Source organism: Rhinolophus ferrumequinum, chromosome 3, assembly GCF_004115265.2.
Source record: "Rhinolophus ferrumequinum isolate MPI-CBG mRhiFer1 chromosome 3, mRhiFer1_v1.p, whole genome shotgun sequence".
In the NCBI taxonomy this organism is placed as follows: Eukaryota; Metazoa; Chordata; class Mammalia; order Chiroptera; family Rhinolophidae; genus Rhinolophus; species Rhinolophus ferrumequinum.
Window position 1 is genome coordinate 4,621,087 of NC_046286.1, and position 17,305 is coordinate 4,638,391.

Below are 17,305 nucleotides of genomic sequence, written 5' to 3' on the forward strand. Positions count from 1 at the left end.
CCTATCAGCACTCACTTTCCCCCCAAGCTACCAACAGATCCTGTAGGAGCAGCTTTAACTTGCCCAGGTACTGTGATGTCATCTGGTATATGGTCTGCACCACTGGCATTTCTAAGTGCGTATACCACTCTATTAGCTATTTCAACTGTCTAAAATGCCTGTGTTACAATTACCCACCCCACTCTGGGGAGGGTGCAGTACAAGCAATCCCATTCCTCGTATCTCTCACTTGCTGCCGTCACAGAAGCTCCAAAAACGGACAGGAGTGGGGAGGGGGAACCCTCCCTGGAAGGGCTGTAGGAGCCCAAGTTGAGTAATACGACAAAGACGAACGTCCTATTGCCCAACATAGTGCAATAGAATCGTGAGAAGTTTCAGTCTTCTACAGTTTGTGGCAAAGTATTAATTGGAAGACACAGCATATTACTAATATAAATGTATATTCATTTGCTAATCTTTGTAAGTCCAAGATTTTGTCCTGAGTGTGCATTTATTGCTGAACTGCAAGTTGTCTTTCTCGCATGTGCCACATTCATCGTACATGACCAGCTCTATCGTACATTTTCCAGTTCTATAAAGAAAAGCAAAAACCTAAACATTCATGAAGTGATCTATGCGCAGAGTCCTTCCAGACTTTTAAGACCCCCTCCCTATCTTTTTCAGTTTGCTTATCCATATAATTGAGCAGTAATTTCTTTTAGTGACTTGAAATTATTGAGTCATTCCAAAGCATTTGAAATACTTACACCATCATCCTTTTTTAATTCAAATCTCACTAGCTTACATCATATTTAATTACACTGGATAATTACAATAACAAATACCATGAACAAGAACAGATACAGAAATAAACATAACTGACTCTTTGTAATGACTGGCTGGGAGGCCACAAGGTTGGAATTGGAAATATATCAGGCCCAGGGACTCTCAGAGTCAAGCGATCGGTTCACCAAGTTGGTTCAAGCGTGGGCTGAGTAAGAGAATGTTCACTGTACATCAGGTTCAAAGTACTGTTAATAAATGGTAGTTATCATAAACACCCCAAACTTAAAGATTTTAATTTATCAAAATGTCCAGCACAATTAGTAAAACTTGTAAGTGGGGGGAATTTCCTGCTGTGGTTTCTTGTTTATCAGCAGGAAAAGCAGCCAGAGGTTTGAAGGAAAGGAAACTCTCCTTTTCATCATGTTGCTGGGTCTGTTTACTCCTCCATCTCATCCACCAGACTCTAAGCTCCCTGCCTGTCTGTCTCCTTCGTAACTGTTATCACAAAACCTGACAGTGCGTGCTCAACAAACTTGCTCAGTAAACTTGCTGAGTATGTTCACACTTCCTAACCTGGATCAGTAGTTCAGCTGCTATCACTGTTGGCCTATAAATAAAATTTTCTGGGGCTGAAATATCTGCTAATATTTTCCATCTCTTTTTCTTTAAATTGTACGTATGCTTCCTGACACCAATTAAATTTGTAAATCAGAGTCCTATTTATGCTAATAATATTCTGTAAACTATTCTATCTTGATTAAAGCCATTAGTGCCCATTAAAAAATAAAATTGGGTTGAATATCCTATTGAGTTTGAATTTCACTTTCCCCACAATGTGTGGCAACTAATACTTCCAGCTTCTAGCACTTCTATCAAGAACGTAAAAGTTCTCCTGGAACTAACAAATTCTTCCCATCCAACACAATTACATAATCTGTTGAGCAGCACCCTCGAGATTATTTCTGGTCCAAAATCTCTCCCAATTAAGGGATCTCATCAAAAACTATTCAACTTTTTTGGGCAGGGAGGGATGTTCATCTTTAAATCCCACATTACAGAGTGCTGCACCCACAGTAGGCTCACTTGTTTAATTGAACTGTACAAGTCTAAAATGGACCCATTTCATTCATTTTCTTTTTCTCCCTAGGCTTCAGCGGTAACATCCACTGAATCTGTAATTAAAGATTTGCTTGAATCTTCTGCTTATTAACCAATGTTCAAAAAGAAATTCAGTAGAGGAAACTCCATGATCAGTCAAATATATTAACAGTAATATTGCTAATGTCAATACATAATAAAATTTTAACAGAAAATGGAAAATCGAGTCTTCGTTAGTTTGCTTATGATCTATAAAGAGTTTTCAATTTATCCAAAATGCTCATTTGTTCTCAATTTCTAGTATGATTTTTTTCTTACCAAATAAAGTCTTGCATCTTTCATACAACTAAATTATATACTTTTCTACTTATAATTGGGGCGCTCACTGACTTAACCGTAGTACTGTGGTAAGACATTATTATGCTAATTAGTTTTCCCTCCAGTTAACAGCCTGTGATTCCATCTGATTTCCTATAGTATATGATACAATAATGAAAAGAACAAAGCCTCTGGAGCAGTAAACACCGCCAATAATTTTACTTTACTCAAATATGTATTCCAAAATGACACAATTTACAGCATGGTCCTGCTTGGTGCTCCTATTACAATGCATCTGTTTTGGGGGACATTTACAACATACGCTAGGACACAAAGTATACATTTCCAAATCTGGCTCCTTCTGTTTTGCTGAAAAGGAACACTCACGACCCCCCCCCAACAGCACAATTAGTGCTTTATTAACTTTTTTTCAGGCAATAATTTAAATTCCCACTTCCTCCTAAATATCTCTGGACAGATACTCCTGCCAATCCATCTGTCCGTTTCATCACAGCTTCTTTTTATAACTAACGGGTCAAATTCCTTTCCCCCCATTTCAACACGCTACACTGTCCTTGCAGTCCTTCCACCGTAGCCCACTGCTGAATGCCTGACTATAACATATTGCATTTCACTGTCCTTCATTGTTTCCAGTTTAACTGCCATCTTACCACCATGCACACGAGAGAAATGCGTTCCCACAGGCATCTTATTAATTTCCAAAGCGCTATTCTTTTTACAAAACATGTTTCTTCTCGGAATTCCCTGTTATCACCATAGAACCGGCTTTGAGAAGCTGAGATTCTTTTTTTTAAGTACCCTATGCAAAAAAAAAAAACCCAAAACGGATTCGAAGCATTTCCACTTTGCTAGCAAATTTAATCCTAAGGGTGTTCCTATAGGGCAGGGGAGGCATGTCAGGACAAAGACCTTAAATACCACTTTTAAACATCTTAAATACCACAAAGGTCTTAAATACCCCAATTAAAATGAAAAAATTTCAGCCCAAAGATTATCTTATCAAATGTACTTTCTTATCAGGCTACACCAAAAGGGCTACCCAGCGCACTGTAAAATAAACAACTGGCTCTGGCTTTTGCACAACGCCCTAAATCTTCCTAAAACCTGCCCGCCTTGGGCTCACAGACACACATAATCCCTCGGTAAACCCCAAAGCTGCCAACGAAGTGGACTATTTCTCTGCCACAAAGGGGCGGCCTGCGCCTCGTGCACGGCGGCCTCTCCACACATGTGCTGGGCTGACAAGTGCGGAGCTGCCCTTCCTGGATCCAAAGCTGGAGGCCAGGACCGAAAGCCACACACTCTTCCCCACCCACTGCCTTCTCCCCGCGGCTACACTCCCGAATGACAGGCAGCCGGCTCTGAAGTGTCCCGGCTGCAGGCTGGCATGCCTCTCGGCCCGGCCGGTGCCAAACGGCCACTCTCAGACCCACTTCCCTCCGCCCACCGTCCTTTTTCCTTCCCCCTCATCTTCGCCGAAGGAAATTCTGTCGGAACTTCATTCAGGCCGAGCCGAGAGGTCCTTCCCGCAGCCCCCGCACACCGTCCGCGGGTGGCCGCGCCCCCGCGCCTAGTCTCCCGGCGGCCGCCGACCCCGGCCGGCGCCTCACCTCTTCCTCGCTCTCGCTGCGGAAACACAGGCACGCGGCCCGCTTCTTGTAGCCGTCGCCGTCATAGGTACGGGTCTGATTCGACTTGAGCTTCATCATCCTCAGGGCCCGGGTGGGGGTACTGTGCGGGTCGCGGGAGTAGAGGGTGGGGAGCCCGCTCCAGACGGCCGCGCGCGCGCGCGCCCCTGACTCGGCCAAGGGAAACAGGGAGGGAGAGCTGCTTATCCGCTACGAGGCTCTGCCGCTGGTCCGCCGCGGCCTCATTCTCCCCGTCCCAGGCCCCGCGCTGCCGCCGCTGTCACAGCTGCCGTCCCCGCCGCCGCCACGGCCGCCGCCCCCTCTACCGCTGCCACCCCCGACGACGACCGCGCCGCCATCTTGGGCACGCTGCGTCAGCGGCGTAAGGCCGCGCGGGCCTGCGGGACGGCCACGCGCTCGAAGCGCAGGCTGCGTTCGGGAATCGCGACCTCCCTGTCCGCGCGGCGTAACGAGCGTCTCGAGAGGACCGAGCGACTCGAGCCGGCCGCTACGCCAGGAGCGTAGGGGTGGGGTTGGTGGGGTGCGCGCGGAGGAGAAAGGGATGCGGGAGCCGGGCTGCTCCGCCCCGCTAAGGAACGGCCTGGGTGGAGACACGGCTACCCAGCCTTGCGGCTTCGCGAGAGGGAATGCGGGGACTTTCCCAAGGTCACATCGCGGGTCCGCGGCCGAAGATGACCCAAGGTCAGGCCGACGGGGCCTTGGCCCTGCTTGTCCATCTGGGAGGGTGTGTGGGGAAGGTCTGGAAGAAAAAGTGGGATGCAATTAAACGCAATAGAGAGTGCAACCCGAGATGCCTGGTATTAAGCACTGTACTGAAAAGGCCAGATAATGGGGGGTGGAAGTGGGGTGAGGGACCACGTTGGGAGGATGGTGCACGTTTCACTGACATCCAGACGCTGTGGAAGTCTTATGGGCTGGGGTCATCTAGTCCATTAGAAAGAACAAATGTTTATCCTGAAATCCTTTATTCGTGCAATAAAGCATGTTTCCGCTTAAGGTAAACACGAAGAGCAGAAAGGAAGATCTATCTATGTGTGTGTGTGTGACTGTGTATGTACACACGTAATGCAAATCATAAGGCATCATGGTTTTTAGCAGTAAGTGAGTATATACTGAAGATGTCAGACAGATTCTCCAAGGAAAGATGTACAGCAAGACACTCCTGAGCAAGGAAAACTGGAGTAAGCAGCCGAATGTTAGCAGCCCAGATCAAAGCTAGTGTCATGCCGACGCCCTAAACATATTGAAAATCCTGTGTAGGATTTGGCTGTGAATTGCTTAATACCCTTTTTTAATTTGCTTGTATTTAACATAGTCAAAAAAGACCAGAATTTGAAACCAAACAAACCTAGGTTGGAATCTCAATTACATCATTTACCTTTATGAAAGAGAAATAATAAACCTACTTGGCTCCTGGCACAAAGTAGGTACTCAGTACTTTCCAGCTAATATTATTGACGTTTCAGTTAATTTCAGTCATTCATCATAACAGAATTCCCAAAATCTCGGTCATTTGGCATGTCTTTCTGGCTTTCTCCTTTGCTATTATGTCTCTAACTTAAAAAAAAAGGAGAAAACAAAAGTTCTGACTGTAAAATACTATAACATGCACATTGTCAAAAATCTGAAAAATACAGAGAGCTAAAAATACTAAATCATGGATGTCTTTGAGCACATTCTGTAGAGATCTGTATCATGCTTTTATCCCCTGGTCTTTCCCCCCACGTCATTAAGTTTTTTTAAATACCATTTCTAATTACTGCCTAATAGTCCATCATAGGGTTCTACCATCAATTATTTTATCATTTTCCCATTGTTAGAAGCTTAAGTTTTATCCTCTGTTTCTTTAGAACAGCAATGAACATCCCTGTACGTAAATCCTTGTCTTGAGGTGTGATCAAACAATATAGTGAATGTTTAAATTTAAAAAAATTATTATAGTAAAAGACACATTGCCACGAATCCCTCAAAATACTTCCCCTTGCTTCAAACACACTGATCCCATCGTTCTTGCCACTTTCTGAAGCAGTTCTGGAAGTCCTCTTTCATGAATGTCTTTAGTTGCGCTGTCGTGGCTGCCTCAATGTCCTGAATGGATTCAAAACGTTCACCTTCCACGGTAGTTTTGACTTTAACGAAGAGCCAAAAGTTGCAGGGTGCCAGATCCGGTGAATGAGGTGGATGAAGATGCACCATAATGTTTTTATTTGACAGAAATTGCTGTACCAGAAGCGATGTGTGACATGGAGCCTTTCCTTTGTGATCAAAACATATGGTGACTGCTGCTGCTAAGTGGCATCCAATGGAAAGGCAGGGATCTTCAATACGGGAAGCAGTGCACTGAACCTTAGTAACAGTGTGGGACAAGTTTCAACTTGTTCAGTGCAGTCAGTCAGGTGTGAGCTACAGTTGAGAGGTGTGTTTTAAAGTGTGTTGTAAATCATCCTCCATCATGACAACGCTCCATGTCACACATCATTTCTGGTATATGGCAATTTATGTCAAATAAAAACATTATGGTGTGTCCTCATCCACCGTATTCACCTGATCTGGCACCATGTGACTTCTGGTTCTTCCCCAAAGTCAAAATGATTCAGGACATCGAGGCAGCCACGACAGTGCAACTGAAGACACTCATGAAAGAGGACTTCCAGAACCACTTCAGAAAGTGGCAAGAATGATGGGATAAGCGAGGGGGATTAATGGCAATGTGTCTTTTACTGTAATAATTTTCTTTTTTATTTAAACATTCACGGTATTGTTTGATCACACCTCGTAAATTCCCAGAGGTAGATCCAGTGGGTAGGAACATATTTATGGCTCTTACTGCCTAGTGCCAAAGCCTTCACAGAAAAGTTATAGTACAATCACACCAGCAGCTACACTGTACTATGCCGCTTTCTTAAGGTTGAGAGAATTGCAAATGGCATTTCAGGTTTCGGTCCACAAGAGTGAAGATAGTAAGCGAGTTAGATTATAAACTCCTTAAGGGCAGTCTTGTATCATTTACCTTCACATCTCCATCTCCTAGCACAAGGCCTTGTCCAAAAGAAGAGCTCAGTAAATGTCGATTGACTAGATGGATGGAGGTTTTTGGTGGTTTCTAATTCCTTCCCCAGCTTTTTATGGGCCTGTTTAGTTGCAAGAGCCGATAAGATCACTCCAAGATCCCTTACCTTAGTAGTAATAATTACTTTCCCTTGTTCAGGAAACAACCAAGGGATCCCAACCTTTCCTGGAAGACAATGGGTAAATACTAAATTTAAATTCATAAAAAAAATTATACAGTAGTCCCCCCTTATCTGTGATTTTGCTTTCCGCAGGTTCAGTTACCTATAGTCAACCATGTTTGGAAAACATTAGATAGAAAATTACAGAAATAAACAGTTCGTAAGTTTTAAATTGCACTGGCCTTTCCTTTGTCCAGTGTCTACACACTACATACACTACCCTCTGTTAGTCACTTAGTAACTGTCTGGATTATCAGATCAACTTGTGGTACCCCAGTGCTTGTGTTCATGTAACCCTTCCTTTACTTGACAATGGCCTCAAAGAGCAAGCATACAGCAGGTTCTTGAATAACGTCCTATCATAACGTTGCTGAGATGCCAAAGGAACTTAACTCTTGTTTATATCAATTAGCCTATGGTAAAATGCTTTCATTATATGTTTTTCACTTAAAGTCACAGAACCTATCGACAACTTTAAGGGAGGACTTACTGTAGTGATACTGGCAATTTGAATATGCCAAAGAAAAGCCATAAAGTGCTTCCGTTAAGTAAAAAGATATGTCTGTACTATATAGGAAAAAACATAGTATATATAGAGTTCGGTACTACCTGTGGTGTCAGGCATCCACTGGGGGTCCTAAAACTTATACCCTGCAGATAAGGGGGGAACCCCTGTACTTATTAACATACTATTCCACTGAAATGCTTCTCTGAAAGTCCTGTACAAAAAAGACTAATATGTAAAATGTTGCCTGTTTCCTTATGACCACAGTAAAGAGTAAGGTATCTCTTCAGGTGCCTAAGCCAGAAACCTGGGAGTCATTGATGTATCTCTTACCTTCCACCTGCTGATAATAAAACACCATTGTTTCTGCCTTCTTGACCTCCTCAACCCCAGACCCTTCCCTCCTTGCCCTCTGACATTACTTCATTAGGATTGCCCCTCTTGCCTCTTCCTGGTTCCCATCCAGACCTCCCTTCAATCCCATTCACCCACTGCAGCAAGAGGAATCCTTCACAAATGTAGATCTAAGTCATGGCCTTGATTAAAACCCTATAGTTGTTCCTCAGGGCTTTGAAGTTAAAATCCAAATTCTACCAGGAGATACAAGACCCTGTTGGAGCTGGCTGTGCTAACCTTACCCTGTAGTCATTCTGAACTACCTACAGTTTCTTGAACCTCTAGACAACCTTCCAAGTCTTGAACGTGCTTCCCTGTTGTCTGGAGGACTCTTTTTCCAAGACCCTCACACACTTCATTGTCCCTCCACTCCCATCCAGAGAGAGGCCAAATTATCCTTCAAAACTCAGATTAAAAGGCACCTCCTCCTGGAAGCCCTCCCTAACTGTCTCTATGCCTCCTATTGGCCTGGGTTTGTCCTGCTTTATCATGTTATTTGTCACATAGTGTTGTCATTGGTTTCTTGCCAATCTCACATTTCAGACTTCAGTATTGAAAAGAATCCATTCTATCTAAACTGATACATAGATTCAACACAATTCCTGTAAAAATACCATCAGATTATTTCCATACATATATGGAAATGAAAGGATATGGAATAGCCAAAAAAAATCTTGAAAAAGAACAGATTTGGAGGATTTATGTTACCTAATTTCAATACTTAACTGTTAAGTGACAGTCATCAGGACAGTGAAATAATGGGGTGCAGACAAGCTAATAGATCAATGGAAGAGAATAGAAAACGCATAAATAGACCCACATTTATATGATTATTTGATTTTCAACATAGACACTGGGACAATCTAATGGAAAAAGCACAGACTTTTAAATAAATGGTGTTGGAATAAATGGATAACCATAGGGAGAAAATGAACCATGATTCCTACCTCATACCATATACAAAGATTAATTCAAGATGGATCATAGATAGTAACATAAAAATTAAAACCCTAAAGACATTTGTGGGAAACATAAGATATCTTCATGACTTAAAAGGTAGATAGGTTAAGAAAGCAATGACCATAAAAGGATATAGATAAATTTGACTTCCTCAAAACTAAAAGCTTCTGCTCATCAAAAGACATCATGAAGAGAATTAACCTAAAAAGACAACCTAATTTTAAACTCAGCAAAAAGATAGCCTTTTCAACAAACGATGCTAGAACAATTGGACATCCATTAGCAAAAAAATTAACTTCAACCTAAGTCTCATCCAAAAATCAAATCAAAGTGGATCATAGATTTAAATGTAAGACATAAAATTTTGGGGAAGAAAACATGGAAAAATCTTCAGATCTAGTGCTAGGCAGACTTCTTAGATTAACAAAAACTTGATCGATATAAGAAAAAATTGATAAATCGGACTTCATCAAAATTAAAATATTCTGTGAAAGACCCTATTAAGAAGATGAAAACACAAGCTCAGACTAGAAGAAAATATTTGCAAACCACATATCTGACAGAGAACTAGTATCTCGAATAAAGAACTCTCAAAACACAACAGTCAAAAAATAGAACAAAACAAAATCCAATTAGAAAAATCGGCAAAAGACATGAACAGACATTTCACCAAAAAGGATAGACAGATGGCAAATGCATAGGAAAAGATGTTCAATATCAGTAGCCATCAGGGAAATGCAAATTAAAACCTCAGTGAGATCTTACAACAAACCTATGAGAATGACAAAAATAAACAATAGGGACTAACATTAAGTGCTGGCAAAGGTGCAGAGAAACTGGATCACTCAGACATTGCAGGTGGAAATGTAATGTGGTACAGTCACTCTGGAAAACAGCCTGGAAGTTTCTTAAAAATATGCAACCTTATAACCTAGCAATTGTACTCCTGGGCATTTTTCCCAGAGAAATGAAGATTTACGTTTACTCAAAAACCTGTACATAGGGCAGCCGGATGGCTCAGTTGGTTAGAGTGCGAACTCTGAACAACAGGGTTGCTGGTTCGATTCCCACATGGGCCAGTGAGCTGCACCCTCCACAACTAGATTGAAGGACGACTTGAAGCTGATAGGCCATGGAGAAACACACTGTTCCCCAATATTCCCCAATAAAATTTTTTTAAAAAACCTGTACATAAATGTTTATAGCTGCTTTGTTTGTGATAACCAAAAACTGGCAACAATCCAGATGTCCTTCAATGAACAAACAGTTAAATAAATTGTGGTGCATCTAGTGATGCATCCAAACCATGGGATATTACTCAGCAATAGAAAGGAACCAACTATTGAAACAGGAAACGATCTGGATGAATCTTCTGAAAATTATGCTGTGTGAATAAAGCTAATCCCTCCCTTCTACCAGGTGAGGATACAATGAGAAATCTGCAACATACCCTGACCATGCCGGACTCGGACTTCTAGCCTCCAGAACTGTGAGAAATAAACTTCTGTTGTTTATACGCTAAAAGTAAACAACTAAAAAAGCTAATCCCCAAAAGCTTACGTACTGTATGATTCCATTTAATATCATTTGTGATATAAAACTATAGAAATGGAGTTGCCATAGATTAGGAGGGTATCAGGGTGGGAGGGAAGTAGATGTGGCTATAAAAAGGCAACATGAGGGACCTTTATGGTGATGAAAATATTCTGTATCTTGACTGTGTCCATATCAATATCCTGGTTGTGATATTGTTTTGCAAGATTTTATCTTCAAAATATAGTTTTGCTAGATGTTACCATTAGGAGAAACTGGGTAAATGGTACACAGCCTCTCTCTATTCTTTCTTACAATTGCATTCAAATCTACAAATATCTCAAAATTAAACGATTACTTTTTTTGAGTGTTCAATTTTATTTTTTCCAGCTTTGTGGAAGTATAGTTGACATAAAAATTTAATTTTAAAAAAAAATTGGGCAAAATATTTAACAGATACTTCATAGAAAAAGATATAAGGAATGGCCAATAAATACCTTAAAAAGTGTTGAACCACTTTAGTCATCAGAGAAATGCAAATTAAAACCACATGAAATACACTAGAATGGCTAAATTTTAAAATAAAGAAATGTAAAAGACTGACAACATCAGATGTTGGGAGAATGTGGAGCGACTGTAATTCGTACATTGTTGGTGAAAATGTAAAATGATACAACCACTTTTGAAAACTGCTTGACAAGTTCTCAGAAAGTTAAAAATATACCTATCCTATGACCCAACAATTCCACTTCTAAGTATTTGCCCAAGGGAATTGAAAATATATGTCCACAAAAAACTTGTATAAGACTGTTCATAAAGCCAAAAGTTGGCAACATCCCAGGTGACCATCAATAGAAGGATAGATAAACTAACTGTGGTATGGCTATACAGTAGAATATTACTCACCCACCCAAAGGATATTTTTCATCCACCCAAAGGAATGCACTACTGATACACATACTTGTATATCAACATGGATGAATCTCAAAAACATTATGTTGAAAGAGTCATGCTATATAATTCCATTATGTGAAGTCCTAGAACATGCAGAACTAATCTATTGGGGGAGGGGGACAGAACAATGGTTGCTTTGTGAGTATGGAGGATGGGGATTAAATGGAAAGGAATGAGGGAACTTTCTAGAAGGATAGTAAAATTCTATATTTTAATAGAAGTTTGGGTTACACAGGTCACATTGTCACAACACAGTGTGAAAGTATACTTAAGATTTGTGTATTTCATGTGTGTAAATAATATTGATCTATAAATTGATAATATCCAAATATCCATGCTGAAGTATTTAGGGGGTAGAGTACTACTGTCTGCAATTTATTTGGACATGTATTTAAAAAATAAGATGTATTAGTGGATGGATATATGGATGAACATATGGATGTATAGTGAAGAGATAAGTGATAAAAGTGGTATAGTAAAATGCTAATACTAGAATCCAGGTGGTGGGAATGTAAGTGTTCACTGTAAAATTCTTTATTGAATTTCACAATAAGTGGCTATATTTTTATTTAAAATGTTGGTTAAAAATGAACAATGACCTCTGTATCACTCCACACACAAAAATTAATCTGAAGGGATCATAGACCTAAGTGTAAAACCAAGACACATAAAGCTTCTAGAAGAAAGTATAGGAGAATATCTTCATGACCTTAGAATAGGCAAAAATTTTTCAGAGGCCACAAAAAGCACAAACCATAAAAGGAAAAACTTGATGAATGGATTTCATTAAGTCATAGTCTGCTCATCAAAAAACACCATTAAGAAAATAGAAAAGGCTAGAAAACATTATATATATACATACATATATATATATATATATATATATATATATATATATATATATATATATGTAATCTCAGATGACTGGTATCCAAAATATATTTTAAAATTTACAATAAAATAAAAAAATTTTAAAAATATATCTTTTGAAAGGGAAAACAGACACACACAGAGGAGAGACCATGTGAAGACACAGGGAAAAGACGGCCATCCACAGCCAAGGAGAGAGGCCTCAGAAGAAACCATCTGAAGTATGATCCCACTTATACCTTGATCCCACTTATACCTTGATCTTGAACTTCCAGCCTCCAGAACTGTGAGGAAACAAATTTCTGTTGTTTAAAAAAAAGAAAAGGAAAATATAATTAAACAAATGCTTTACAAAATAAGATACAAAAATGTCCAACAAGCACATTAAAACGTGCTTAAGGTCATTAGTTATTAGGTAACTGTAAATTAAAACTGCAATGAGATACAACTTCACACGCACTAGAATGAGTGAAATAAAAAAGACAACAGCAAGTGCTGGCTATGATGGGGAGCAACTGCAATTGATACAGTGGTTGTGTAATGGTTGTACAGTAAAACAACCACTCTAATGAACTATTTGGAAATTTCTTATTAAGTTAAAGACAGGCCTAGTCTATGACCCAGCAATTCTGCTCCTAGGTATTTACCCAAAAAAAGTGAAGACAAATGTTCACAAAATACTTGCACAAGAATATTTATAGCAGCCTTACTCATGATAGCCCCAAACTGGAAGTAGCCCAAATGTCAATAGGAAATGGATAAATAGTGATTTATTATGGAATAAATGGAGTAAAACTCAACAATAAAATAAAAAACTACTGATACATATACCACTACAGATAAACCCAAAAACATTATAAGTGAAAAAAGCTAGTCATAAAAAATATATATACTATATAAATCCATTTATATAAAATCTAAATATAGATCGAACTAATTTAGAAATCTGATAGTCGTTGTAGGAGGGTTGAGGAAGGAATTGGCTGGAAAAGGGCAGAAGAAAATATTCTGGGGGGATGGAAATGTTTTTTTCTCTTGTTTTGGGCAGTAGTTATACAGGAGTATGCAATTGTCAAAACTCACTGAATATCTAAGATCTGTGCATTTTATTGTATATTCATTACATTTCAATTAAGAAGTCTAAAAATCAATTATTTTAATACCCCAGCAGAAAACAAGTAGAAAGTAAAATTAAACAATTCTACTTAAAATACCATAACAATATTTAATAAGAAATTAAACAACACTTTGCACTAAAAATTATAAAACATTGTTGAGAGATATCGAAGAAGAGCTAGATAAATGGAGAGATGTACCATGTTACTTGATACTTGATAGTGTTAAGAAGTCTCCCCAAAATTGATCTATATTCAAAGCCATCCCAATAAAAATCATGGCAAGCTTTTTTTCCTTAGAAATGGACATAGAAATTTTAAAATTTACATAGAAATGTAAAATTTACATAGAAATTTTACATAGATTCTAAAATTTACATAGAAATGTAAAAGACCCAAGAATAGCCAAAACAATCTTGGAAGAAAAGGAAAAGCTGGGGGACTCACCTGACTTTAACACTCTAAAGTCACAGTAACTAAGACTGTGATTTTGATCTTAGGATAGACATGAAATGATACAGAATAGAGTCCAGGAATCAATCCACACTTGTACAATCAACTGGTTTTCGATAAAAGTACCAAAGCAAATCAATGGGGAAAGGAAAATATTTCAACAAAAATGCTGGAACAAAGCATTTTTCGTATTCATATGAAAAATAATGAACCTTGACCCCTACCTTACAGTATACACAAAAATTAATTTGAGATGGATCATAAACCTAAATGTAAAACCATAAAACTTTTAGAAAAAAAATTGCGGAACATTTTTGGCCCTGGGGGTAGGCAGGGATTTCTTATTATAGCAGGACCCAGAAAGTGGTAACAATAAAAGAAAAATATGATAAATTAAACTTCATCAAAATTTAAAAACTCTGCTCATCACGATACATTTAAGAAAATGGATAAAAAGCCACAGACCGTAAGAAAGTATTCATAAAACATATTACCAATAGAGGACTTGTATCCAGTATATATAACTCCTGTCATTTAATAATAAAAAAGACAACTCAATTTAAAACTGGGCAAAGTAGTTGAACAGACACGTCACAAAGAAAAATATACAAATGGCCAATAAGCTCAAGAAAAAATGCTCAACATTATTGGTAATCAGTGAAATGCAAATTAAAAAACTAAAACGAGACATCACTACATCTCTATTAGATATGGCTAAACTTAAAAAGACTGACAGCATCAAATGCTGGTGAGGATGTTGAGTAACTGGAACTCTCATACATTGCTGTTGAGAATATAAAATAGTACAAACACTTTAGAGAACTGTTTGACAGTGTCTACTAAAGTTAAACATATATCTATCTAATAACCAAGTAATTTCACTCCTGGGGGTATTTACCCAGCATAGTAGGCAGAATAATGGACCCCGAAAGATGTCCATTGTAATCCCCAGAACCTGTGAATACATTGCCTTACATGGGAAAAGGGTCTTTGCAGATGTCATTAAGGGTCTTAAGATGGGGAGACTATTATCCTGTGTGACCTGGGTGGGCCCAGTGCAATCAGAAGGGCTCTGATAAGGGAAAGAGGGAGACAGGAGAGTCAGAGACAGAGAGATGATGAAAGTAGAGGTCAGAGAGAGATTTAAAGATGCTACCCTGCTGGCTTTAAGATGGAGAAAGGGGCCATGGAATGCAGGTGGCTTCTAGAAAAGGCAAGGAAACAGATTCTCCCCAAAGCTGCCAGACGAATGCAGCCATGCTGACGCATTTTGGACTTCTAACCACAAAAACTGTAAATTTGCGTGGCTTTAGGCCACTAAGTCTGTACTTATTTGTAACAGCAGCAATAGGAAATTAATACACCTAGGAAAAATGAAAACACGTCACAAAAACACTTGCATAAAATGTTCACAGCAGCTTTATTCACCATAGCCAAACAACACATATGTCCATCTGTGATATTGGATGGACGAACTGGGAAGAGACATGAGAGAATTTTATGGGAAGTGAAATGTCCTGTGTCTTGATAGGGGTGTCAGTGCCCTCCAGCCAAAACCCAAGAATATGCCTGTAGTTGAACAAGGTTGAGTTTTTTGCTCCTTGCAATGGAGAACATTTTGCAAGGAGTGTGAAGCATAGAGTCCCAGTAAGGTGTTAAGAATGATTTATCATATTTTGTCGTGTATAATGCACTCCTGTGTACAATGTGCACCCACATTTTTGGCCCACACTTTCAGGAAAAAAATTTTTCTTTATAACTTTTCAATTCAAATTGTTACTGTTTACATTTAGGTACTTGTTTTTGGTATTATAAAGGAATTTTAGCATTTATTTTATTATTATTTTTTAAACTTTTATTTATTTAAGTGTGTTTTTCCAGGACCCATCAGCCCCAAGTCACACAGTTGTTTCAATCTAGTTGTGGAGGGTGCAGCTCACAGTGGCCCATGTGGGGATTGAACCGCAACCTTGTTTTCAAGAGCACTGCGCTCTAATCAACTGAGCTAACGGCTGCCCTTAGCATTTATTTTTTTTACATATTATGGTACAAAAAATTTTATCTAACAAATAATTACAAAATACAGGAACAGACACAAGGTACAAGAAATTTTATGTACCGGTAACACATTTATGATATTTACACATAATAAAAGGCCAAGAACTCTTCGTAGTTGCAAGTTCCTCATTAAGTTCAACAAAACCAATTATCATATTCCAGGGTATTATTTTGCATATGGATATCGTTATTGATTTCTAGAGTTACACTTTTAACTCATAAGCATAAATAAAATAATTAAAAACATTTGTATAGATACAGAATTAGTACTATCCATGTATAATGCGTGTCCTTATTTTTCCCTCAAATTTGGGCAAAAACTGCATTATACATGCCAAAATACAGTATTTTAGGATTTGGGTTTGTGTTAGGTGATTTGGGGGAGGTGTTAAGGAAGCAGGGCTTTGCTCTGGATTGGCTGCTGTCCGGAAGCAGGGTGATTCTGTGATTATCAAAAAATCTTCCTTCGAAGAAGAGAGGAATGACAGTGGCTAGAGCTACGATGGGTGGAGAAGTAGCAGTCACTCGTATTAGCTGGGAGAGCAGGGATGGTGTCTAAAGTTGTCTGGATTTTTTTGTCTACTTTATCAGAGCCACAACGTGACCTTTGCTGATGTTGATGACGTCGTTTATGTCTAACAGGAAAATGACAGGCCTCGCTGTGAGCACCAGGCCAACCTCAAACATGCTGAGACCCAGCGGTAAGGCTCAGGCTAGTTCCTGGATATCAGGGACTGCTTTTCTTTTACTCAGGGGTTGAGTTACATGGTTGTGTCCATTTGCCGAAAGGGTAGAGGTTAAGATTTGTGTATTTCAATGTCAATTTTACCCAAAATGTATAAAAAAATCAAAATGAATAAACTGTAGTATAGCCACGTAATGGATTACTGTTCAGCAACGAAAGGGAACAAACTAGCGATACATGCAACATCATGGATGAGTCTCAAGACATGTGGAGCAAAAGAAACCAGACACAAAAGAGGTCATACTGTATGGTTCCATTTATCTAATATTCTGGAAACAGCAAAATGACAGACCAAAAATGGGTTACCAGGGTATTGACCACAAAGGGGCAGCGTGGGGAACTTTTTAGGGTGATGGAAAAGTTCTATAGCTCTGCTGTGGTGGTGGTTACACAACTCTGTTTATCACAACTCAAAACCGTATTCCTAAAAAGAATGAATTTTACTACATGTAAATTAGATCTCAAACCTGACTTAAAAATAATAATCAGGTTGGGGGTGAGAGGGGTCGATGTAACAGGAGCAACATTGATGACTGGTGAAGCTCGGTGGTGGGTAGATGGCGATTTATTAGACTCTTTTGTTCATTTGATGTTTGAAATTTTCCATAATAAAAAATTGTGGGTTTTTGTTTGTT

The 17,305-nt window shown here is 39.2% G+C and overlaps 1 protein-coding gene across 1 annotated transcript in view; it reads right to left on the reverse strand.

Moving 5' to 3' along the window:
• Nucleotides 1-4,183, reverse strand: part of NUDT3 (nudix hydrolase 3) — a 105,531-nt gene extending 101,348 nt beyond the window's left edge. Inside the window, exon 1 of the mRNA XM_033095127.1 lies at nucleotides 3,813-4,183. Within this exon, the coding sequence (XP_032951018.1) occupies nucleotides 3,813-3,911 (99 nt within the window). The 5' untranslated portion in view covers nucleotides 3,912-4,183. The remainder of the gene's footprint in view (nucleotides 1-3,812) is intronic.
• Nucleotides 4,184-17,305: the final 13,122 nt, after the last annotated feature.